Source organism: Heptranchias perlo, chromosome 10, assembly GCF_035084215.1.
Source record: "Heptranchias perlo isolate sHepPer1 chromosome 10, sHepPer1.hap1, whole genome shotgun sequence".
Taxonomy (NCBI): Eukaryota; Metazoa; Chordata; class Chondrichthyes; order Hexanchiformes; family Hexanchidae; genus Heptranchias; species Heptranchias perlo.
This window is the reverse complement of record NC_090334.1, coordinates 86445885-86472196: the sequence shown is the minus strand read 5'-3', so window position 1 is coordinate 86472196 and position 26312 is coordinate 86445885. Positions and strand designations below refer to the sequence as shown.

Sequence of the window (26312 nt, the reverse complement as noted above, 5' to 3'; positions counted from 1 at the left end):
GCCTCCACAAGATCTTTTTTGTCCCTGATCGGTCCCACCCTTCCTTTGACTACCCTTTTACTATTTATATATTTATGAAAGACTTTTGGGTTCCCTTTTATGTTAGTTGCTAATCTATTCTGATACTCTCTTTGCCCCTCTTATTCCCTTTTTTAGATCGGTATTCAGCCTGGTTCTCTACTGTAATTTGAAGTCTCCTTTTTCTGTTTTATTTTAATCTCTATGTCTTTAATCATCCAGCGAGCTCTGGCTTTGGATCCCCTTTCTTTCCCCCTCGTGGGGATGTGTACTCTGTACCCAAACCAACTCCTCTTTGAAGACCTCCCATTGTTCAGTTACTGTTTTGCCAACCAATCTTCAATTCCAATCCAACTGGACAAGATCCCTTTTTAACTCACTGAAATTAGCCCTCCTTCAGTTAAGCATTTTCACAAATGCTCCCCCACTGAAACATTCTCCACCTACCTCAAAAAAAACCACCCTTGACTCCTCTGTCCTTGCAAACTGCCGCCCATCTCCAACCTCCCTTTCCTCTCCAAAATCCTTGAATGTGTTACCGCCTCACAAATCCGTGCCCATCTTTCCCTCAACTCCATGTTTGAATCCCTCCAATCAGGTTTCCGCCTCGCCACAGTACTGAAACGGCCCTTAACAAAGTCACAAATGACATCCTGTGTGACTGTGACCGTGGTGAACTCTCCCTCCTTAACCTTCTCCACCTGTCTGCAGCCTTTGACATGTTGACCACATCATCCTCCTCCAATGCCTCTCCTCCGTCGTCCAACTGACTGGGACTGAGCTCGACTGGTTCCATTATTATCTATCCAATCATAGCCAGAGAATCACCTGCAATGGCTTCTCTTCCAGCTCCCACACCGTTACTCCTGGAGTCCCCCAAGCATCTATCCTTGGCCCCCTCCTATTTCTCATCTACATGCTGTCACTCGACAACATCATCCAAAACATGTCAGATTCCACATGTCGATGCCTAGCTCGACCTCACCACAACCTCTCTCAACCGCTCTACTGTCTCTCATTTGTCACATTGTTTGTCTGAAATTTTCTCCAACTAAATATTGGGAAGACCAAAGCCGTTGTCTTTGGTCCCTGCTGCAAACTCTGTTCCCTACCCACCGATTCCATCCCTCTCCCTGACCACTGTCTGAGGCTGAACCAGACCGTTCACATCCTCGGCGTCCTATTTGACCCTGAGATGAATTCCTGACCAAGACCGCCGACTTCCACCTCGGTAACATCACCTGTCTCTGCCCCTGCCTCAGCTCATCTGCTGCTGAAACCGGGATCTCTGGATTACTGCCGGTGCCACGTGCTAGCGAGTATAGAAATAGGAGGATAGAGCAGATGAATGCGTGGCTGGAGAGATGGTGCCGGAGGGAGAGCTTCAAATTCCTGGGGCATTGGAACCAGTTCTGGGGGAGGTGGGATCTTTACAGGCCGGACAGGTTGCACTTGAACGGAGCTGGGACTAATGTCCTTGCAGGGAGGTTCGCTATTGTTGTGGGGGTGTTTCAACTAATTTGGCAGGGGGATGGGCACCAGGATGTCGCATTGGAAAGGGGAAACAAGGGGCACAAAGGATTGGAAGAGAAGGATAGCCCTGGAGTAAAAAATAGTACAGTATTAGATGGGGTCAGACCGAGAGAGTACAAGAAAGTCTAAGACAGGTTTGCGGTGCATGTGTGTAAACGCACAAAGTGTGGTAAACAAGGTTGGTGAGCTGCAGGCGCAAATAGCCACATGGGAATACGATGTTGTGGCGATAATGGAGACCTGGCTCAAGAAAGGTCAGGATTGGGTACTAAATATTCCTGGATACAAAGTGTTCAGGAATGTTAGGGAAGGAAAGAAAGGCATTATTGATTGAAGAGAATATTGCAGTGCTGGAGAGAGAGGATGTCCTGGAGGGGTCAAGGACAGAATCTATTTGGTTAGAGTTAAGAAACAATCGAGGTGCCATTACACTACTGGGTGTATTCTATAGGCCACCAACTAGTGGGAAGGATATAGAGGAGCAAATTTGCAGGGAAATTACAGAGAGGTGCAAAAGCCATAGAGTAGTGATAATGGGGGATTTTAACTGTCCTAATATGGACTGGGATAACAATAATATAAAGGACAAAGAGGGGGAGGAATTTTTGAAATGTGTTGAGGAGAACTTTCTTGACAAGTACGTTTCTGGCCCAACGAGGAAGGAGGCATTGCTGGACTTGGTTCTGAGGAATGAGACGGGCCAAGTGGAGCAAGTGTCAGTGGGGGAGCATTTAGGGAACAGTGATCATAGTATCATAAGGCTGAGAATAGCTATGGAATCGGGCTCTGACCACTCGAAAGTAAAAATACTCAGTTGGAGGAGGGCCAATTTCAGTGAGATGAGAATAAATCTGGCCCGGGTAAATTGGAATCAAAGATTGGCAGGCAAAACTGTAATTGAACAATGGGCGGTCTTCAAAGAGGAGATAATTTTGGTACAGACAAGGTACATTCCAACAAGGGAGAAAGGTAGAGCAACTAAAGCCAGCGCTCCCTGGATGACCAGGGAGATAGAGAATAAGATGAAGCGTTAAAAAGCGGCGTATGACAGATGTCAGGTTGATAATACAAGTGAGAACCAGGCAGAATATAGAAAGTTCAGAAGGGAAGTAAAAAAGGAAATAAGAGGGGCAAAGAGAGAGTATGAGAATAGACTGGCAGCCAACAGAAAAGGGAATCCAAAAGTCTTCTACAGACATGTTAACAGTAAATGGGTAGTAAGAGGGAGGGGTGAGGTCGATTAGGGACCATAAAGGTGATCTACTCATGGAGGCAGAGGGGATGGCTGCAGGGGTACTAAATGAGTACTTACTTTGCATCTGTCTTTACCAAGGAAGAAGATGCTGCCAGAGTCTCGGTAAAGAAAGTTAAGATACTGGATGGGCTAAAAATTGAGAAAGAAGAGGTACTAGAAAGGCTAGCTGTACTTAAAATAGATGTCACCTGGTCCAGAGGGGATGCACTGCTTCCTTGTCTTTTCTCTTTAGCATTTTAGATTTCTCTCCACCGGGACTCTCCCTGCCCCCCCCCCCCTTATTTAGTTTAAAGCCCTATCGAACTCCCCAGTTATTCGATTCGCTAGAACTCTGGTCCCAGCATGGTTCAGGTGTAGTCCGTCCCAACGGACCAGCTCTCTCTTTCCCCAGTACTGGTGCCTGTGCCCCATGAATCGAAAACCACTTCTCCCACACCAATCTTTGAGCCACGCATTCATCTCCCTGATCCTATTGACCCTGTGCCAATTTGCTCGTGGCTCATGTAATAATCCAGAGATTATTACCTTTGAGGTTCTGCTTTTTAATTTAGTCCCTAGCTGCTCAAACTCTCTCAGCAGAACCTTTTTCTTAGTTCTACCAATGTAGTTGGTACCTACGTGGACCACGACAACTGGATCCTCCCCCTCCCACCCCAAGTTCTTCTCCAGCCTGGAGGAGATGTCCTTAACCCTGGCACCAGGTAGGCAACATAGTCTTCGGGACTCATGCTCCTGGCTGCAGAGACCAGTGTCTATCCCCCTAACTATACTGTCGCCTACTACAACCACCTTCCTTTTTACTCCCCCCACTTGAACGGCTTCCTGTACCACAGTGCCGTGGTCAGTTTGCTCGTCTTCCCCGCAATCCCCGCACTTGTCCACAAAGGTTGCAAGAACCTCAAATCTATTGGACAAGCACAGGGACTGAGGCTCCTGCAATACTACCTCCTGGATCCCCGAACCTGCCTCACTCGCAGTCACACCCTCCTGTCCCTGACCACGTGTCAATTCTAAAGTATTTAATCTAAGGGGTGTGGCTGCCTCCTGGAGCAAAAGGTCCAGGTAGCTTCTCCCTCCCTTATGTCTCACAATGTCCGCAGCTCGGAGCCGAAGTTCCTTGAGCCGCAGACACTTACTGCAGTTGTCGTCGCCTTGGACAAAAATGTCCACAAGCTCCCACGTATTATTGCAGCAACACATCGCCTGTTCATCCATTATTTTATTTATTTAATTAATTAATTTAGTGATAATCAAATTATTTGCCTTGTTTAATTTATTAGATTAATTAAATTAAGTTCAGTTTTTAAAATTTCGTTATATGCTATATATTAACTTAAAACTTAGCTCACAGTCACCACCATTCACTTACCTGCCTCACCTGTGACTTAACATTGCAGTTTTCTCTTGTTCCAGGTCTGCTGCTTTTATCCCCGTTCTCGGTCTGCTGCTGCTTTTATCCCCGTTCTCGGTCTGCTGCTGCTTTTATCCCCGTTCTCGGTCTGCTGCTGCTTTTATCCCCGTTCTCGGTCTGCTGCTGCTTTTATCCCCGTTCTCGGTCTGCTGCTGCTTTTATCCCCATTCTCGGTCTGCTGCAGCTCAGGTCCGCCGTCACTCTGCGGAGAAAGTTAGGAAAAGCACGTCAAAGCAGCACCTCCTTCCCCCACTTCACTGAACTCCCACACTTACCAAACTCTCAAGTTGCTCACTCCGTGCCCGCTGCACTCAGTGCTGGTTGCACTCACAGGCCTCTGTATTTCTACTGTTTGTGACTCAGATGAGTCAGCCCTGCTCTGCTACTGTTTTAGGAACCAGTTTAATCTAGACATTACCTCCAGTCGCTCCTGTTGTGCTCTTTTAGTCTGAAGATCTGGCTGCAATCTCCCTCCATAATTAACTGGGATTTGAAAGCTCCGAGTCTCCCCAGCAATGTGCCGTGGGCAGTAACAAACTCCGATAACTTTTGCAGCCACGTCTGATGGAACAAGATCACAAAGATAAGTAAAGGTGACCAAACTCATCCAGCTGATCCTGCAGCAGAAATCTACAATTCTTCATTACTACATCTAACCGCCTCTTCAATATTTCCAGAGTCAAGTCTCTACGACATCACTGCGATGGGACAGATATCTCAGACAATGTACTGGCACCGGGCTGCAGTCATTTCAGGCTATTTTAATGGGCCATTGTTTCTTGTAAACATACGAGGGACAGGATAAACCGACACTTAGAAAGGCATGGAGTAATCAAGAACAGTCAGCACGGATTTGTTAAGGGAAGGTCGTGCCTGACTAACATGATTGAATTTGGAGTACACAATAAATGGAAGGATACTGAAAACTGTAGAGGAAGTGATGGACCTTGGAGTGCATATCCACAGATCCCTGAAGGTAGCAGGACAGGTTGGTAAGGTGGCTAAGGCGGCATACGAGGTACTTTCCTTTATTAGCCGAGGCATAGAATATTATGTGGAACTGTATAAAACACTGGTTAGTTCACAGCTTGAGTACTACATACATTTCTGGTCACCACATTAAAGGGAGGATGTAATTGCACTAGAGAGAGTACAGAGGAGATTTACAAGGATGTTGCCAGGACTGGTTAAATTACAGTTGTGAGAAGGGATGATATACTAAATGGATCATCAATTGAGGCCATATGGGTTGAGCTAAGAAATAAAAAAAGGGACAGTCACACTATTAGGAGTGTACTATAGACCCCCGAATAGCGAAAGGGAGATAGAAGAACAAATATGTTGGCAAATTTCTGAGTGCAAAAACAAGAGGGCAATAATAGTAGGGGACTTCAACTACCCTAACATCAACTGGGATTCAAACAGTGTGAGGGGCACAGAGGGCACAAAATTCTTGATCGGTGTCCAGGAGAATTTTTTTTAGCCAGTACGTGACAAGCCCAACAAGAGGGGATGCAATTCTAGATTTAGTCCTGGGAAATGAAGATGGGCAAGTGGGTGAAGTGACAGTGGGTGACCATATTGGGGATAGTGACCACAATTCAGATAGTTTTAGCATTATTATGGAAAAGGACAGCGTTAAATCAGGAGTAAACCTTTTAAATTGGGGGAAGGCAAATTTTACAGAACTAAGAGGTGATTTGGCAGAAGTGGACTGGACACAACTACTTGAGGAGAAATCAATGGCAAGCCAGTGGAAGGCACTAAGAAGTGAAATTCTACAGGTACAATGCAGACATATGTCCCCTCAAAGAAAAAGGGTGGCACTGCCAAATTTAGAGCCCCCTGGTTGTCTCGAAATGTACACGGCAAGATAAGGCAGCAAAAGAAAGCTTATGACTGTCACAGAAAACTAAATACTGCAGAAAGCCTAGACGAGTATAGAAAGTACAGGGATGATGTAAAAAAGGAAATAAGGAAAGCAAAGAGAGGGCATGAAAATATATTAGCCAGTAAGATTAAAGAAAACCCAAAGATGTTTTATCAGTACATTAAGAACAGGAGGATAGCTAAGGAAAAGGTGGGACCTATCAGGGATGATAAGGGTAACTTGTGTGTCGAAGCAGAGGATGTGGGTTGGGTTTTAAATGAATATTTTGTCTCCGTATTCACAAAGGAAAGGGATGATCCGGACGTAGTAGTTAAAGAGGAGAGGTGTGAAATATTGGATAAGGTAAACATAACGAGAGAGGAAGTACTAGAGGGACTGGAATCCTTGAAAGTTGATATGTCACCAGGGCCGGATGGATTGTTTCCTAGGCTATTGAAGGAAGCCATGGAGGAAATAGCGGATGCTCTGAGGATCATTTTCCAATCCTCACCAGATACAGGGGAGGTACCAGAGGACTGGTAGACTGCAAACGTAGTACCATTGTTTAAAAAGAGTACGAGGGAAAGGCCAAACAATTATCGGCCGGTCAGTCTTACCTCGGTGGTGGGCAAACTATTAGAATCAATACTGAGAGATAGGATAAACTGTCACTTGGAAAGGCATGGTTTAATCAGGGATTGTCAGCATGGATTTGTTCAGGGAAGGTCATGCCTTACAAATCTGATTAAATTCTTTGAGGAAGTGACTAGGAGGATTGATGAGGGTAACGCAGTGGATGTTGTCTACATGGATTTTAGTAAGGCATTTGACAAGGTCCCACATGGCAGACTGGTCAGAAAGGTAAAAGCCCATGGGATACAGGGAAAAGTGGCGAATTGGCTCAGTGACAGGAAACGAAGGGTAAAAGTGGATGGATGTCTTTGCAAATGGAAATCCATTTCCAGTGGTGTGTCACAGGGCTCAGTGTTGGGTCCCTTGCTATTTGTGGTATATATTAATGATTTGGACTTAAATTAGGGGGCATGATTGGCAAATTTGCAGACGGCACAAAAATTGGCCGTGTAGTTGATGGTGAAGAGGATAGCTGTAGACTCCAAGATATCAATGGGTTGGTGGAGTGGGCGGAAAAGTGGCAAATGGAGTTCAACCCAGAGAAGTGTGAGGTAATGCACTTCAGGAGGGCAAACAGTAAAGGGGAATACGCAGTGAACGGGAATATATTGAGAGGTGCAGAGGAAGTGAGAGACCTTGGAGTGCATGTGCACAGGTCCCTGAAGGTGGCAGTACAGGTGGATAAGGTTGTGAAGAAGGCATACGGAATGCTCTCCGTTATTAGCCAAGGTATCGAATACCAAAGCAGGGATGTAATGATGGAACTGTATAAAACGCTGGTACGGCCACAGCTGGAGTATTGTGCGCAGTTCTGGTCACCACATTACAGGTAGGACGTAATTGCTCTGGAGAGAGTGCAGAGAAGATTTACAAGAATGTTGACAGGGCTTGAAAATTGTAGCTACGAGGAGAGATCGGATAGGCTGGGGTTGTTTTCCTTGGAGCAGAGGAGGCTGAGGGGAGACTTGATTGAGGTGTTCAAAATTATGAGGGGCACAGATAGAGTAAACAGGAAGTACCTGTTTCCCGTAGCAGAGAGTTCAAGAACTGGAGGACATAGATTTAAGCTGATTGGCGGAAGGATTAGAGGGGACATGAGGAAAAACTTTTTTACCCAGAGGGTGGTGGGTGTATGGAATTCGCTGCCCGAATTGGTGGTAGAGACTGGGACCCTCAACTCTTTTAAAAAGTACCTGGACCTGCACCGAAAGTGCTGTAAGCTGCAGGGCTACGAACCGGGTGCTGGAAGGTGGGATTCGAATGGGCACCTGGTTGTTGTTTGAGCTGGCGCGGACACGATGGGCTGAATGGCCCCGTTCTGTGCTGCATCTTTTCTATGGTTCTCTGGTTCTAGCAGCTCTCCAGTAGGAGAGTTTGCTTGTTTGTCTCTGCTTAAGCTCGACAGAAACTTAGAAATTTAAAGTTTAAAATTGCACTTAAACAGATGATCTTACTTAAAAGTTAATTGCAATTAACATGAGATTTTAAAAGAGTTTAACCCTTAAAACAGCCACACTCACCAAATATTTAGACAAAGATTTGCCTGTTTGATCTCTGGGCAGAGGTCGTAGTTAAGTTGGCGACGTGGTTGTTTCGAGTTTTCCAACAGTGAGATAGTCTTCTGATAGTCAGGTGTTCTTCTGACCGCGGTGTCGTCTTCAGACAGCGAAGTGCTCTCTCGACAGTTGGGTGGTATTCGCTGATACCTCTGCCCTGAGCTCAAAAGATGTTGCTTTATTATGCGCCCCCCCATCCAGGGCAGGAAACTCACACAGTATGTGGAATAATATTCATAAGTCCCGTGTAGATTAACAAAGTTGTTTTTCAAAGAATCCCAGATCGTCAGTTTGTTTTAACATTACTCATTTAACCACAAGACTCTTTTGCAAATTTGTTTTTCAAAGAATTCAAGATGTTGAAGAGAAAGGACAAGGAAATAGTACAGGGAAGAGATAGGGGTAATGATAACCGGAGTGTGACAGGAAGGGACAGAGCGAACAAACATAACAGTGCACCAGCAAATGGGGTCAGAATAGGGAAAAATGGTAAAAACACAAAATCAAAGGTTCTTTATCTGAATGCGTGCAGCGTTTGTAATAAGATAGATGAATTGATGGCACAAATAGAAACAAATGGGTATGATCTCGTTGCCATTACAGAGACGTGGTTGCAAGGTGACCAAGGTTGGGAACTGAATATTCAGGAGTATCTGACATTTTGGAAGGATAAGAAGAAAGGTAAAGGTGGTGGGGTAGCTCTGTTAATAAAGGATGAAATTAGTACAATAGTGAGAAATGATCTTGGCTCAGAAGATCAAGATGTCAAATCAATTTGGGTGGAGGTAAGAAATAGCAAGGGTAAGAAATCCCTGGTGGGAATAGTCCGTAGACCCCCCTGATAGTAGCTACACTGTAGGGCAAAATATAAATCAAGAAATAATGGGGGCTTGTAAAAAATAAAGGTAATGCAATAATCATGGGCAATTTTAACTTTCATATAGATCGGACAAATCAAATTGGCAAAAACAGTCCTGAGGAGCAGTTCATAGAGTGTATTAGGGACTGTTTCTTAGAACAATACGTAGTGGAACCAACCAGGGAACAGGCCATTTTAGTTCTGGTAATGGGTAATGAGACAGGATTAAATAATGACCTCAAAGTAAAGGATCCCTTGGGAAACAGTTGTAAACAATTTTACAACACCAAGTTATAGTCCAGCAATTTTATTTTAAATTCACAAGCTTTCGGAGGCTACCTCCTTCGTCAGGTCAACAATGTGAAAATGTTCACATCGTTCACCTGACGAAGGAGGTAGCCTCCGAAAGCTTGTGAATTTAAAATAAAATTGCTGGACTATAACTTGGTGTTGTAAAATTGTTTACAATTGTCAACCCCAGTCCATCACCGGCATCTCCACATTGGGAAACAGTGATCATAATATGATAGAATTTCACATCCAGTTGAGAGTGAGGATCTTGGGTCTGAAACTACTGTATTAAACCTAAATAAGGGCAATTACAATGGCATGAGGACAGAGTTGGCTAAAGTGGACTGGGAAAATAGATTAGAAGGTCTGATGGTGGATAAGCAGTGGTAGACATTTAAAAAGATATTTTATGACGCGCGACAAAAATATGTCCCAGTAATGAGGAAAGACTCCACAAGAAGGGTGTACCAACCATGGCTAACTAAGGAAGTTAAGGATGGTATCAAGTTAAAAGAAAAGACATACAATGTGGCAAAGATTAGTGGTAAGCCCGAAGATTGGGAAGACTTGAGAAGCTAGCAAAGGAGGACTAAAAAAATAATGATGTGGAGATGCCGGTGATGGACTGGGGTTGACAAATGTAAGGAATCTTACAACACCAGGTTAGAGTCCAACTGTTTTATTTGAAAATCACAAGCTTTCGGAGGCTTTCTCCTTCGTCAGGTGAGCAAGTGTGGGATTCCATGGAAGGTTGCCGCATTTATATTCAGAGAACAATACCTGGTGATTACAGATAATCTTTCCAACTGCCCGTTGTCAAGGCAATCAAAGTGTTCAGACAGAGTGATGTTACCGACAGGACCACCGAATACACAAACGGCCAGAACAAAAAAGACAGACAGAGAGAGAGAGAAACATCCGAAAGGAAGAGAAAGACAGAGAATGACCTGTTGTGTTAAAAACAGATAACTTTTTTTTTTCGCTGGTGGGGTTACGTGTAGCGTGACATGAACCCAAGATCCCGGTTGAGGCCGTCCTCATGGGTGCGGAACTTGGCTATCAATTTCTGTTCGACGATTTTGCGTTGTCGTGTGTCTCGAAGGCCGCCTTGGAGAACGCTTACCCGAAGATCGGTGGCTGAATCGGTGGCTCTACACCAGTATCCCCCACGATGACGGCATCGCTGCGACAGCATCAATACTCAACACCAACAACAGCCAATCCCCAGACGCCATCCTACAACTCATCCGCTTCATCCTGGATCACAATGTCTTTACCTTCGACAACCAGTTCTTTACCCAAACACACGGAACAGCCATGGGGACCAAATTCGCACCCCAATACGCCAACATTTTCATGCACAAGTTCGAGCAGGACTTCTTCACTGCACAGGACCTCCAACCAACGCTATACACCAGATACATCGACGACATTTTCTTCCTATGGACCCATGGCGAAGAATCACTGAAGAGATTACACGATAACATCAACAAGTTCCATCCCACCATCAAGCTCACCATGGACTACTCCTCAGAATCGGTTTCTTTCTTGGACACACGAATCTCCATCAAAGACGGGCACCTCAGCACCTCACCCTACCGCAAGCCCACGGACAACCTCACGATGCTCCACTTTTCCAGCTCCCACCCTAACAACGTCAAAGAGGCCATCCCCTATGGACAGGCGCTGCGAATACACAGGATCTGCTCAGACGAGGAGGAACGCGATGGACACCTAAAGACGCTGAAAGACGCCCTCGTAAGAATGGGATATGACGCTCGACTCGTCGATCAACAGTTCCGACGGGCCACAGCAAGAAATCGCATAGACCTCCTCAGAAGACAAAGACGGGACGCAACCAACAGAGTGCCCTTCGTCGTCCAATACTTCCCCGGAGCGGAGAAACTACGCCATGTTCTCCGCAGCCTTCAACATGTCATCGATGACGACGAACACCTCGCTATGGCCATCCCCACACCTCCACTACTCGCCTTCAAACAGCCACCCAACCTCAAACAGACCATCGTTCGCAGCAAATTACCCAGCTTTCAGGAGAACAGCGTCCACGACACCACACAACCCTGCCACGGCAACCTCTGCAAGACATGCCAGATCATCGACACAGACACCACCATCACACGAGAGGACACCACCCACCAGATACATGGTTCATACTCCTGTGGCTCGGCCAATGTTGTCTACCTCATATGTTGCAGGAAAGGATGCCCCAGAGCATCGTACATTGGCGAGACCATGCAGACACTGCGACAACGGATGAACGGACACCGCGCAACAATCGCCAGACAGGAGGGTTCCCTCCCAGTCGGGGAACACTTCAGCAGTCAACGACATTCAGCCACCGATCTTCGGGTAAGCGTTCTCCAAGGCGGCCTTCGAGACACACGACAACGCAAAATCGTCGAACAGAAATTGAAGCCAAGTTCCGCACCCATGAGGACGGCCTCAACCGGGATCTTGGGTTCATGTCACGCTCCACGTAACCCCACCAGCGAAAAAAAAAGTTATCTGTTTTTAACACAACAGGTCATTCTCTGTCTTTCTCTTCCTTTCGGATGTTTCTCTCTCTCTCTCTGTCTGTCTTTTTTGTTCTGGCCGTTTGTGTATTCGGTGGTCCTGTAGGTAACATCACTCTGTCTGAACACTTTGATTGCCTTGACAACGGGCAGTTGGAAAGATTATCTGTAATCACCAGGTATTGTTATCTGAATATAAATGCAGCAACCTTCCATGGAATCCCACACTTGCTCACCTGACGAAGGAGAAAGCCTCCGAAAGCTTGTGATTTTCAAATAAAATAGTTGGACTCTAACCTGGTGTTGTAAGATTCCTTACATAAAAAAATAATAAAGAGGGAGAAAATAGATTGAGAGTAAACTAGCAAGAAATATAAAAACTGACAGTAAGAGCTGTCAGTTTTCCACCGATCTGTATCATCAGCAAATTTGGCCACAGTACACAGTGCTGGGGCCTCAACTATTTCGAGGATTTCATTTCCACATCGTTCACCTGAGGAAGGAGGTAGCCTCCGAAAGCTTGTGAATTTAAAATAAAATTGCTGGACTATAACTTGGTGTTGTAAAATTGTTTACAAGTATATAAAAAGGAAGAGAATAGCTAAAGTGAGTATAGGTCCCTTAGAGGATGAGACTGGGGAAGTAATAATGGAAAGCAAGGAAATGGCAGAGGAATTGAACTGATATTTTGTATCTGTCTTCACAGTAGAAGACACTAAAAGCAAAACAATAATATTAGATAATCAAGGGGAAAAGGGAAGGGAGGATCTAAAAACAAATCACTATCACTCGAGAAAAAGTACTCGGCAAACTAATGGGTCTACAGGCTGACAAGTCCCCTGGACCCAATGGCTTTGAGGAAGTAACGAGAAGGGTGGATAAAGGGGAACCAGTAGATGTCGTGTATTTGAATTTCCAAAAGGCATTCAATAAGGTGCCACATAAAAGGTTACTGCACAAGGTAAGAGCTCATGGTGTTGGGGGTAATATATTAGCATGGATAGAGGATTGGATAACTAACAGAAAATAGAGAGTTGGGATAAAGGGATCATTTTCAGGATGGCAATCTGTAACTAGTGGGGTGCCACAGAGATCAGTGCTGGGGCCTCAACCATTTACAATCTATATCGATGACTTGGATGAAGGAAGCGAGTGTACTGTGGCCAAATTTGCTGATGATACAGATCGGTGGAAAAATAAGTTGTGATGAGGACACGAAGTGTCTGCAAAGGGATATTGACAGGTTAAGAGAATGGCAAAAATTTGGCAGATGGAATATAATGTGGGAAAATGTGAAGTCATCCACTTCAGTAGGAAGAATAAAAAAGCAAAATATTATAAAAATGGAGAAAGACTACAGAATGCTGCAGTGTACCCCCAAAATTAGCGTATCGGTAATTTGGAAGGTAAATGGAATATTGGCCTTTATTTCTAGGGGGCTGGAGTACAAAAACAGGGAAGTCATGCTGCAACTGTACGGGGTGCTGGTGAGACCACACCTGGAGTACTGCATACAGTTCTGGTGCCCTTATTTAAGGAAGGACATACTTACATTGGAGCCAGTTCAGAGAAGGTTCACTCGGTTGATTCCGGGTATGGAAGGGTGTCTTATGAGGAAAGATTGAACAGGTTGGGCCTATACTGATTGGAGTTTAGAAGAATGAGAGGAGATCTTATTGAAACATACAAGATTCTGAGGGAATTGCTGAGAGGATGTTTCCCCTCATGGGGGAATCTAAAACTAGGGGGCATGGTCTTAGAATAAGGGGTCGCCCGTTTAAGATGGAAATGAGGAGAAATTTCTTCTCTGAGGGTTGTGAACCTTTGGAATTCTTTGCCCCAAAGACTGAGTTATTGAATATATTCAAGGCTGAGTTAGACCAATTTTTGATCAGCAAGGGAGTCAAAGGATATGGGGAACAGGCAGGAAAGTGGAGTTGAGGCCAGAATCAGATCAGCCATGATGTCATTGAATGGCGGAGCAGGCTCGAAGGACCAAATGGCCTACTCCTGCTGCTATCTCTTATGTTCTTATGGTCAGTTTGTTTTAACATTGCTCATTTAACCACAAGACCCTTTGCTCGGCAGCATTGCCCAGCTATCTCGTCATGGTCCTGGTCTCGTTGCTAGTTTTGGATTATTGTTCTGGTTTTTTTGGGTCATTGTTCCTCTTTTGTCACATAGCTGCACTGGTCAGAGTTTAACAGTTTATAATTCAGCAAAATAGGCAGCACAGCCTGCAGAGCATGATGGTTAGTAGTTTTAAGATAAAGATGCCAATTTTTTCCCATTTCCAATATTCTTACACTGCACTGGGAGATTGAGTAGATTGGGGGCAGAAGTTATGCTGCAGCTATACAAAACCCTGGTTAGACCGCACCTGGAGTACTGTGAGCAGTTCTGGGCACTGCACCTTCGGAAGGACATATTGGCCTTGGAGGGAGTGCAGCGTAGGTTTACTAGAATGATACCCGGACTTCATAGGAACATAGGAACAGGAGTAGGCCATTCAGCCCCTCATGTCTGCTCCGCCATTTTATAAGATCATGGCTGATCTGTGATCGAACTCCATATTCCTGCCTTTGGCCCATATCCCTTAATACCTTTGGTTGCCAAAAAGCTATCTATCGCAGATTTAAATTTAGCAATTGAGCTAGTATCAATTGCCGTTTGCGGAAGAGAGTTCCAAACTTCTACAACCCTTTGTGTGTAGAAATGTTTTCTAATCTCGTTCCTGAAAGGTCTGGCTCTAATTTTTAGACTGTGCCCCCTACTCCTAAAATCCCCAACCAGCGGAAATAGTTTCTCTCAATCCACCCTATCTGTTCCCCTTAATATCTTATAAACTTCGATCAGATCACCCCTTAACTTCAAGGGTTAAGTTACGAGGAGAGATTGCACAAATTGGGGTTGTATTCTCTAGAGTTTAGAAGGTTAAGGGGTGATCTGATTGAAGTTTATAAGATATTAAGGGGAACAGAAAGGGTGGATTGAGAGAAACTATTTCCGTTGGTTGGGGATTCTAGGAGTAGGGGGCACAGTCTAAAAATTAGAGCCAGACCTTTCAGGAGCGAGATTAGAAAACATTTCAACACACAAAGGGTTGTAGAAGTTTGGAACTCTCTTCCGCAAACGGCAATTGATACGAGCTCAATTGCTAAATTTAAATCTGAGATAGATTGGCAACCAAAGGTATCAAGGGATATGGGCCAAAGGCAGGTATATGGAGTTAGATCACAGATCAGCCATGATCTTATCAAATGGCGGAGCAGGCACGACGGGCTGAATGGCCGACTCCTGTTCCTATGTTAGGGCATGGGTAGGTTTGAGGGTACAATAGGAGAAATGCCATGGGACCAGGACTTTTACTGGGGCCCCAAATAAAGTGCGTGGCAGACTAGTGCTGGTCATAATAGTAAAGCAGAATGGAGCAATGCAGAGGGTTTCTGCAAGAAGTTTGAGATTGCAATTGGAGACAAAAGTAAGGCAGCATCAGGAGCAAATTGGAGGGTGGCAAATGTAACCCCACTATTTAAAAAAGGAGGGAGAGAGAAAACAGGGAATTATAGACCGGTTAGCCAAACATCAGTAGTGGGGAAAATGCTAGAGTCTATTATAAAGGATGTGATAACAGTACTCTTAGAAAATATCAACAGAATTAGACAAAGTCAACATGGATTTATGAAATGGAAATCATGTTTGACAAACCTACTGGAGTGTCTTGAGGATGTAATTGGTAGAATAGATAAGGGAGAACCAGTGAATGTGGTTTATTTGGATTTTCAGAAGGCCTTTGATAAAGTCCCACATAAGAGGTTAGTGTGCAAAATTAAAGCACATGGGATTGGTGGTAATATACTGGCATGGATTGAAAATTGATTAACAGACAGGAAACAGAGAGTGGGAATAAATGGGTTTTTTTCGGGATGGCAGGCAGTGACTAGTGGGGTACCGCAGGGATCAGTGCTTGGGCCCCAGCTATTCACAATATATATCAATGATTTGGATGAGGGAACCAAATGTAATATTTCCAAGTTTGCTGATGACACAAAACTAGGTGGGATTGTGAGTTGTGAGGAGGATGCAAAGAGGCTTCAGGGTGATTTAGACAAGTTGAGTGAGTGGGCAAATACATGGCAGATGCTGTATAATGTGGATAAATGTGAAGTTATCCACTTCAGAAGGAAAAACAGAAAGGCAGAGTATTATTTAAATGGTGATAGATTTGGAATGTTGATGTACAAAGGGACCTGGGCGTCCTTGTACACCAGTCACTGAAAGCAAACATGCAGGTGCAGCAAGCAGTTAGGAAGGCAAATGGTATGTTGGCCTTCATTGCAAGAGGATTTGAGTATAGGAGCAAGGATGTCGTACTGCAGTTATACAGGGCCTTGGTGAGACCACACCTGGAGTATTGTGTGCAATTTTGGTCTCCTTTCCTAAGAAAGGATATACTTGCCATAGAAGGGAGTGCAGCGAAGGTTCACCAGACTGATTCCTGGGATGACAGGACTGTCGTATGAGGAGAGATTGGGTCGACTCGGCCTGTATTCACTCGAGTTTAGAAGAATGAGAGGGGATCTCATTGAAACATATACAATTCTGACAGAGTTGGACAGACTGGATGCAGGGAGGATGTTTCCCCTGGCTGGGGGGTCCAGAACGAGGGGTCACAGTCTCAGGATACTGGGTAGGACATTTAGGACTGAGATGAGGAGAAATGTCTTCACTCAGAGGGTGGTGAACCTGTGGAATTCTCTCCCACAGAAGGCTGTGGAGGCCAAGTCACTAAATATATTTAAGAAGGAGCTGGATAGATTTCTAGACACAGAAGGCATCAAGGGGTATGGGGAGAGAGCGGGAATATGGTACTGAAATCGAGGATCAGCTATGATCGTTATTGAATGGCGGAGCAGGCTCGAAGGGCCGAATGGCCGACTCCTGCTATTTTCTATGTTTCTATGTTCAAAGGGAAGGCAAGATTCACAGAAACTAATAGCGAAATAACCAACAGCATCTCAAACAAGCTGTTGGTACTTCAGTCACAAAGTACCACTGTCTTGGTAATAAATTAATCATATGGTGACTCTGTCTGGTGACTCATTCTGTGGAATATGCCATGATAAATCTTTATCACTGCACAAGGGAAGCAGAATTTTGAAATGTTGTTGCCAGCCCAGTGTAGTGTTACAGTATTTACTGAGTGAGGCATGTCACAGCCGTAGCTGTGTTGCCGTAGCTCTGCGCTGATGTCGGAACGTTGGAAACCAATCCACTGTATATAACTTATGCAATTGGGGTGCCTCTTCTGTCTTAAAAGATTTCATTCCATGGCAGATGAAATTTAACACAGAGAAGTGTGAAGTGATACATTTTGGTAGGAAGAATGAGGGAGGCAATATAAACTTTTTTTTATTCGTTCATGGGATGTGGGCATCGCTGGCGAGGCCGGCATTTATTGCCCATCCCTAATTGCCCTTGAGAAGGTGGTGGTGAGCCGCCTTCTTGAACTGCTGCAGTCCGTGTGGTGAAGGTTCTCCCACAGTGCTGTTAGGACGGGAGTTCCAGGATTTTGACCCAGCGACGATGAAGGAACGGCGATATATTTCCAAGTCGGGATGGTGTGTGACTTGGAGGGGAACGTGCAGGTGGTGGTGTTCCCACGTGCCTGCTGCCCTTATCCTTCTAGGTGGTGGAGGTGCTGTTGAAGAAGCCTTGGCAAGTTGCTGCAGTGCATCCTGTGGATGGTACACACTGCAGCCACAGTGCGCTGGTGGTGAAGGGAGTGAATGTTTAGGGTGGTGGATGGGGTGCCAATCAAACGGGCTGCTTTGTCGTGGATGGTGTCGAGCTTCTTGAGTGTTGTTGGAGCTGCACTCATCCAGGCAAGTGGAGAGTATTCCATCACACTCCTGACTTGTGCCTTGTAGATGGTGGAAAGGCTTTGGGGAGTCAGGAGGTGAGTCACATGCCGCAGAATACCCAGCCTCTGACCTGCTCTTGTAGCCACAGTATTTATATGGCTGGTCCAGTTACGTTTCTGGTCAATGGTGACCCCCAGGATGTTGATGGTGGGGGATTTGGCAATGGTAATGCTGTTGAATGTCAAGGGGAGGTGGTTAGACTCTCTCTTGTTGGAGATGGTCATTGCCTGGCACTTGTCTGGTGCGAATGTTACTTGCCACTTATGAGCCCAAGCCTGGATGTTGTCCAGGTCTTGCTGCATGCAGGCACGGACTGCTTCGTTATCTGAGGGGTTGCAAATGGAACTGAACACTGTGCAATCATCAGCGAACATCCCCATTCCTGACCTTATGATGGAGGGAAGGTCATTGATGAAGCAGCTGAAGATGGTTGGGCCTCGGACACTGCCCTGAGGAACTCCTGCAACAATGTCCTGGGGCTGAGATGATTGGCCTCCAACAACCACTACCATCTTCCTTCGTGCTCGGTATGACTCCAGCCACTGGAGAGTTCTCCCCCTGATTCCCATTGACTTCAATTTTACTAGGGCTCCATGGTGCCACACTCTGTCAAATGCTGCCTTGATGTCAAGGGCAGTCACTCCCACCTCACCTCTGGAATTCAGCTCTTTTGTCCATGTTTGGACCAAGGCTGTAATGAGGTCAGGAGCCGAGTGGTCCTGGCGGAACCCAAACTGAGCATCGATGAGCAGGTTATTGGTGAGTAAGTGCCGCTTGATCGCACTGTCGACGACACCTTCCATCACTTTGCTGATGATCGAGAGTAGACTGATGGGGCGGTAATTGGCCGAATTGGATTTGTCCTGCTTTTTGTGGACAGGACATACCTGGGCAATTTTCCACATTGTCGGGTACATGCCAATGATGAAGCTGTACTGGAACAGTTTGGCTAGAGGTGCGGCTAGTTCTGGAGCACAAGTCTTCAGCACGACAGCCGGGATGTTGTCGGGCCCCATAGCCTTTGCTGTATGCAGTGCACTCAGCCGTTTCTTGATATCACGTGGAGTGAATCGAATTGGCTGAAGACTGACTTCTGTGATGGTGGGGATATCGGGAGGAGGCCGAGATAGATCACCCACTCGGCACTTCTGGCTGAAGATGGTTGCAAACGCTTCAGCCTTGTCTTTTGTACTCACGTGCTGGACTATGCCATCATTGAGATGGTGATGTTTACAGAGCCTCTTCCTCCCGTTAGTTGTTTAATTGTCCTCCACCATTCAGGACTGGATGTGGCAGTCTGCAGAGCTTTGATCTGATCCGTTGGTTGTGGAATCACTTAGCTCTGTCAATAGCACGTTGCTTCCGCTGTTTAGCATGCATGTAGTCCTGAGTTGTAGCTTCACCAGGTTGGCACCTCATTTTTAGGTACGTCTGGTGCTGCTCCTGGCATGCTCTTCCACACTCCTCATTGAACCAGGGTTGATCCCCTGGCTTGTTGGTAATGGTAGAGTGAGGAATATGCCGGGCCATGAGGTTACAGATTGTGCTGGAATACAATTCTGCTGCTGCTGATGGCCCACAGCGCCTCATGGATGCCCAGTTTTGAGCTGCTAGATCTGTTCTGAATCTATCCCATTTAGCACGGTGATAGTGCCACACAACACGTTGGATGGTGTCCTCAGTGCGAAGACGGGACTTCATCTCCACAAGGACTGTACGGTGGTCACTCCTACCAATACTGTCATGGACAGATGCATCTGCGACAGATAGATTGGTGAGGACGAGGTCAAGTAGGTTTTTCCCTCGTGTTGGTTTGCTCACTAAACTAAATGGTACAATTCTAAAGGGGGTGCAGGAACAGAGAGACCTGGGGGTGCACGTACACAAATCTTTGAAGGTGGCAAGACAAGTTGAGAAGGCTGTTTTAAAAAAAAAGCAGACAGGATCCTTAACTTAGTGGAGGCAGAGAGTACAAAAGCAAGGAAGTTGGATTATTGTGTCCAATTCTGGGCACCACACTTCAAGAAGGATGTGAAGGCCTTCGAGAGGGTGCAGAAGGGATTTAGTAGAATGATTCCGGGGATGAAAGACTTCAGTTACGTGGAGAGACTGGAGAAGCTGGAATTGTTCTCCTTTGAAAAGAGAAGGTTAAGGGGAGATTTGATCTCGGTGTTCAAAATGATGAATGGTTTTGATAGAGTAAATAAGGAGAACCCATTTCCAGTGGCAGAAGGGTTGGTAACCAGAGGACACAGATTTAAGGTGATCGGCAAAAAATTCAGAGGTGAGTTGAGGAAATTTCTTTTTTATGCAGTGAGTTGTTACAAGCTGGAATGTGCTGCCTGAAAGGGTGATGGAAGCAGATTCAATAGTAACTTTCAAAAGGAAATTGGATAAATACTTGATGGGGAAAAAATTACAGGGCTGTGGGGAAAGAGCAGGGGAATGGGACTAATTGGATAGCTCTTTCAAAGAGCTGGCACACGCATGATGGGCCTAATGGCCTTTTTTGCTGAACCATACTATGATTCTATCATTAATATTCAGTTGAAATTCTTCTCAAGCAGCTGATATTGGCAGAATTTCCAGAGAAGGAGATTCAGTTCCATTGGACTGAGGCCCAGGGGGAGATGGTTTTGAGCAGCACATCGCCTGATGGAAAGCCATTGATTGAGGATGAGTTGCAGCGTCTGCAGAAAGCGTGGGGCCAGCTGAAGAAGCTCTTTGGAATGGTTTGCAGGTGGGTGTTCCTTTGTGTTTGTTTCATTTCACGGTGGGCACTGTCATGGAATCATAGGTTACAGCACAGAAGGAGGCCATTCGGCCCATCGAGTCCACGCCAGCTTTATGCAAGAACAATCCAGCTAGGACCACTTCCCTGCTCTATCCCCGAAGCCCGACACATTTTTTCATTTCAAGTACTTATCCAGTTCCCTTTGAAGGCCATGATTGAATCTGCCTCCACCACCCCCTCGGGCAGTGCATTTCAGATACTAACCACTCACTGTGTAAAAAAGTTTTTCCTGATATTACCTTTGGTTCTTTTGCCAATCACCTTAAATCTGTGTCCTCTGGTTCTTGACCCTTCCGCCAATGAGAACAGTTTCTCTCTATCTACTCTGACTCGACCCTTCATGATTTTGAATACCTCGATCAAATCTCCCCTCAACCTTCTCTGTTCCAAGGAGAACAATCCCAACTTCTCCAGTCTATCCAGTAATTTAAGTCTCTCATCCCTGTAATCATTCTAGTAAATCTCTTCTGCACCCTCTCTAAGGCCTTCACATCCTTCCTAAAGTGCAGTGCCCAGAATTGGACACAGTTCACAGTTGTGGTCGAACCAGTGTTTTCTAAAGGTTCATCATGATTTCCTTGCTTGTGTACTCTATTTATAAAGCCCAGGACCCCTTATGCTTTTTTAACCACTTTCTCAACCTGCCTTGCCACCTTCAACAATTTGTTCACATACCCTCTGTTTCTCTACCCCTTTTAGAATTGTGCCCTCTTGTTTATATTTCCTCGCCTCATTTTTCCTACCGAAAATGCATCACCTCGCATTTTTCCGTGTTAAACTTCATCTGTCACATGTCCGCCCATGCCACCAGAATGTCTGTATTCTCTTGAAGTCTATCATTATCCTCTTCACTGTTTACTACCTTTCCAAGTTTTGTGTCATCTGCAGATTTTGAAATTGTGCCCTGTACACCCAAGTCCAAGTCATTAATGTATATCAAGAAAAGCAGTGGTCCCAGCACCGACCCCTGGGGAACACCACTGAATACCTCCCTCCAGTGAGAAAAACAACCGTTCACCGCTAGTATGTAAAAAGAAAAAGATTAGTGAAGACAAATATCCCTTACAGTCAGAAACGGGAGAATTTATAATGGGGAACAGAGAAATGGCAGAACAATTAAACAAATAATTTGGTTCTGTCTTCATGGAAGAGGACACAAATAACTCCCCAGAAATGCTAGGGAACCAAGGGACCAGTGAGAAGGAGGAATTAAAGGAAATTAGTATTAGTAAAAAAAAATAGTGCTGGAGAAATTAATGGGACTGAAAGCCGATAAATCCCCAGGACCTGATAATCTGCATCCCAGAGTACTAAAAGAGGTAGCCATGGAAATAGTGGATGCATTACATAAGAACATAAGAAATAGGAGCAGGAGTCGGCCAATCGGCCCCTCAAGCCTGCTCCGCCATTCAATAAGATCATGGCTGATCTGATCCTAACCTCAAATCTAAATTCATGTCCAATTTCCTGCCCGTCCCCGTAACCCCTAATTCCCTTTACTTCTTGGAAACTGTCTATTTCTGTTATAAATTTATTTAATGATGTAGCTTCCACAGCTTCCTGGGGCAGCAAATTCCACAGACCTACTACCCTCTGAGTGAAGAAGTTTCTCCTCATCTCAGTTTTGAAACAGCAGCCCCTTATTCTAAGATTATGCCCCCCGAGTTCTAGTTTCACCCATCCTTGGGAACATCCTGACCGCATCCACCCGATCAAGCATGAGTTGTCATCTTCCAAAATTCTATAGATTATGGACCAGTTCATGCAGATTGGAGGGTGGCAAATATAGAGTCATAGAGTCATACAGCACGGATAGAGGCCCTTCGGCCCATCGTGTCCGCGCCGGCCATCAGCCCTGTCTACTCTAATCCCATATTCCAGCATTTGGTCCGTAGCCTTGTATGCTATGGCATTTCAAGTGCTCATCCAAATGCTTCTTGAATGTTGTGAGGGTTCCTGCCTCCACAACCCTTTCAGGCAGTGAGTTCCAGACTCCAACCACCCTCTGGGTGAAAAAGTTCTTTCTCAAATCCCCTCTAAACCTCCCGCCTTTTACCTTGAATCTATGTCCCCTTGTTATAGAACCCTCAACGAAGGGAAAAAGCTCCTTAGTATCCATCCTATCTGTGCCCCTCATAATTTTGTACACCTCAATCATGTCCCCCCTCAGCCTCCTCTGCTCCAAGGAAAACAAACCCAATCTTCCCAGTCTCTCTTCATAGCTGAAGCGCTCCAGCCCTGGTAACATCCTGGTGAATCTCCTCTGCACCCTCTCCAAAGCGATCACATCCTTCCTGTAGTGTGGCGACCAGAACTGCACACAGTACTCCAGCTGTGGCCTAACCAGTGTTTTATACAGCTCCATCATAACCTCCTTGCTCTTATATTCTATGCCTCGGCTAATAAAGGCAAGTATCCCATATGCCTTCTTTACCACCTTATCTACCTGTTCCGCCGCCTTCAGGGATCTGTGAACTTGCACACCAAGATCCCTCTGACCCTCTGTCTTGCCTAGGGTCCTCCCATTCATTGTGTATTCCCTTGCCTTGTTAGTCCCTCCAAAGTGCATCACCTCGCACTTTTCCGGGTTAAATTCCATTTGCCACTGTTCCGCCCATCTGACCAACCCATCTATATCGTCCTGCAGACTGAGGCTATCCTCCTCGCTATTTACCACCCTACCAATTTTTGTATCATCAGCGAACTTACTGATCATACCTTTTACATTCATATCCAAGTCATTAATGTAGACCACAAACAGCAAGGGACCCAGCACCGATCCCTGTGGTACCCCACTGGCCACAGGCTTCCAGTCACAAAAACAACCTTCGACCATCACCCTCTGCCTTCTGCCACTAAGCCAGTTTTGTATCCAAAGTGCCAAGGCACCCTGGATTCCATGGGCTCGTACCTTCTTGACCAGTCTCCTGTGGGGGACTTTATCGAAGGCCTTACTGAAATCCATGTATACCACATCCACTGCGTTACCCTCATCCACACGCCTAGTCACCCCCTCAAAAAATTCAATCAAATTAGTCAGACATGATCTTCCCTTGACAAAGCCATGTTGACTATCCCTGATTAATCCTTGCTTCTCCAAGTGGAGACTAATTTTGTCCTTCAGAATTTTTTCCAATAATTTTCCTACCACTGATGTTAGGCTCACTGGCCTGTAGTTCCCCGGTTTTTCCCTACTCCCCTTCTTGAATAATGGTATTACATTAGCGGTTCTCCAGTCCTCTGGCACATCCCCTGTGGCCAGAGAGGTTCTGAATATATGTGTCAGAGCCCCCGCAATCTCCTCCTTTGCCTCACACAGTAGCCTGGGATACATTTCGTCCGGGCCTGGGGATTTATCCATTTTTAGGCCTGCTAAAACCGCCAATACCTCCTCCCGCTCGTTTAAAAAAAGGAGGAAGAGAGAAAACAGGAAACTACAGACCGGTTAGCCTAACATCAGTAGTAGGGAAAATGCTAGAGTCTATTATAAAGGATGTGATAACAGGACATTTAGAAAATATCAACTGGATTGGACAAAGTCAAGATGGATTTATGAAAGGGAAATCATGTTTGACAAACATACTGGAGTTTTTTGAGTATGTAACTGGTGGAATAGATAAGGGAGAACCAGTGGATGTGGTTTATTTAGATTTTCAGAAGGCCTTTGATAAAGTCCCTCATAAGAGGTTAGTGTGCAAAATGAAAGCACATGGGATTGGGGGTAGTGGGGTACCGCAAGGATCAATGCTTGGGCCCCAGCTATTCACAATATATATCAATGATTTGGAAGAGGGAACCAAATGTAATATTTCCAAGTTTGCTGATGACTCAAAACTAGGTGGGATTGTGAGTTGTGAGGAGGATGCAAAGAGGCTTCAAGGCGATTTAGACAAGTTGAGTGAGTGGGCAAATACATGGCAGATGCAGTATAATGTGGATAAATGTGAAGTTATCCACTTCGGAAGGAAAAACAAAGAACATAAGAAATAGGAGCAGGAGTAGGCCAATCGGCCCCTCGAGCCTGCTCCGCCATTCAATAAGATCATGGCTGATCTGGTCCTAACCTCAAATCCAAAATCATGTCCAATTTCCTGCCCGCTCCCCGTAACCGCTAATTCCCTTTACTTCTAGGAAACTGTCTATTTCTGTTTTAAATTCATTTAATGATGTAGCTTCCACAGCTTCCTGGGGCAGCAAATTCCACAGACCCACCACCCTCTGAGTGAAGAAGTTTCTTCTCATCTCAGTTTTGAAAGAGCAGCCCCTTATTCTAAGATTATGCCCCCTAGTTCTAGTTTCACCCATCCTTGGGAACATCCTTACCGCATCCACCCGATCAAGCCCCTTCACAATCTTATATGTTTCAATAAGATCGCCTCTCATTCTTCTGAACTCCAATGAGTAGAGTCCCAATCTACTCAACCTCTCCTCATATGTCCGCCCCCTCATCCCCAGGATTAACCGAGTGAACCTTCTTTGTACTGCCTCGAGAGAAAACAGGGAACTACAGATCGGTGAGCCTAACATCAGTAGTAGAGAAAATGCTGGAGTCTATTATAAAGGATGTGATAACAGGACACTTAGAAAATATCAACGGGATTGGACAAAGTCAAGATGGATTTATGAAAGGCAGAGTATTATTTAAATGGTGATAGATTGGGGAATGTTGATGTACAAAGGGATCTGGGTGACCTTGTACACTAATCACTGAAAGCAAATATGCAGGTGCAGCAAGCAGTTGGGAAGGCAAATGGTATGTTGGCCTTCATTGCAAGAGGATTTGAGTGTAGGAGCAAGGATGTCTCACTGCAGTTATACAGGGCCTTGGTTAGACCACACCTGGAGCATTGTGCACAGTTTTGTTCTCCTTACCTAAGAAAGGATATACTTGCCATAGAGGGACTGCAGCAAAGGTTCACCAGACTGATCCCTGGAATGGCAGGACTGTCATATAAGGAGAGATTGGGTCGACTCGGCCTGTATTCACTCGAGTTTAGAAGAATGAGAGGGGATCTCATTGAAACGTATAAAATCCTGACAGGGCTAGACAGACTGGATGCAGGGAGGATGTTTCCCCTGGCTGGGGGGTCCAGAACAAAGGGTCACAGTCTCAGGATACGGGGTAGGACATTTAGGACTGAGATGAGGAGAAATGTCTTCACTCAGATGGTGGTGAACCTGTGGAATTCTCTACCACAGGAGGCTGTGGAGGCCAAGTCACTGAGTATATTTAAGAAGGAGCTGGATAGGTTTCTAGACACAAAAGGCATCAAGGGGTATGGGGAGAGAGCGGGAATATGGTACTGAGATAGAGGATCAGCCATGATCATATTGAATGTTGGAGCAGGCTTGAACGGCCGAATGGCCTCCTCCTGCTCCTATTTTCTATGTTTCTATGACTTTCTGTTTCCTGTCATTTAGCTATATCCATGTTGCTATTGCCCCCTTTATTCCAAGGGCCGCAATCTTAATAGCAAGCCTACCATGTGGCACTTTATCAGATGCTTTTTGAAAATCCCCATATACACCACATCAACTGCATTGCCCTGAATTACTGCTCATTTGTAGTCGGTGGTTGTTTTGTGGTTGCGCTGAATGTTATGCAAGGCACTTTTGACTTCATATTCTGGTTAG

The 26312-nt window shown here is 45.4% G+C and overlaps 1 protein-coding gene across 7 annotated transcripts in view; it reads left to right on the top strand.

Moving 5' to 3' along the window:
• syne3 (spectrin repeat containing, nuclear envelope family member 3) overlaps window positions 1–26312 on the top strand; it is a 207420-nt gene that overhangs the window by 82829 nt on the left and 98279 nt on the right. For 6 of the 7 annotated variants that reach the window (XM_067992143.1, XM_067992141.1, XM_067992139.1 and 3 more), the window contains exon 11: window positions 20449–20624. In XM_067992143.1, the coding sequence (XP_067848244.1) occupies window positions 20449–20624 (176 nt within the window). The remainder of the gene's footprint in view (window positions 1–20448; window positions 20625–26312) is intronic. The other variant, XM_067992140.1, reaches the window with a different exon arrangement.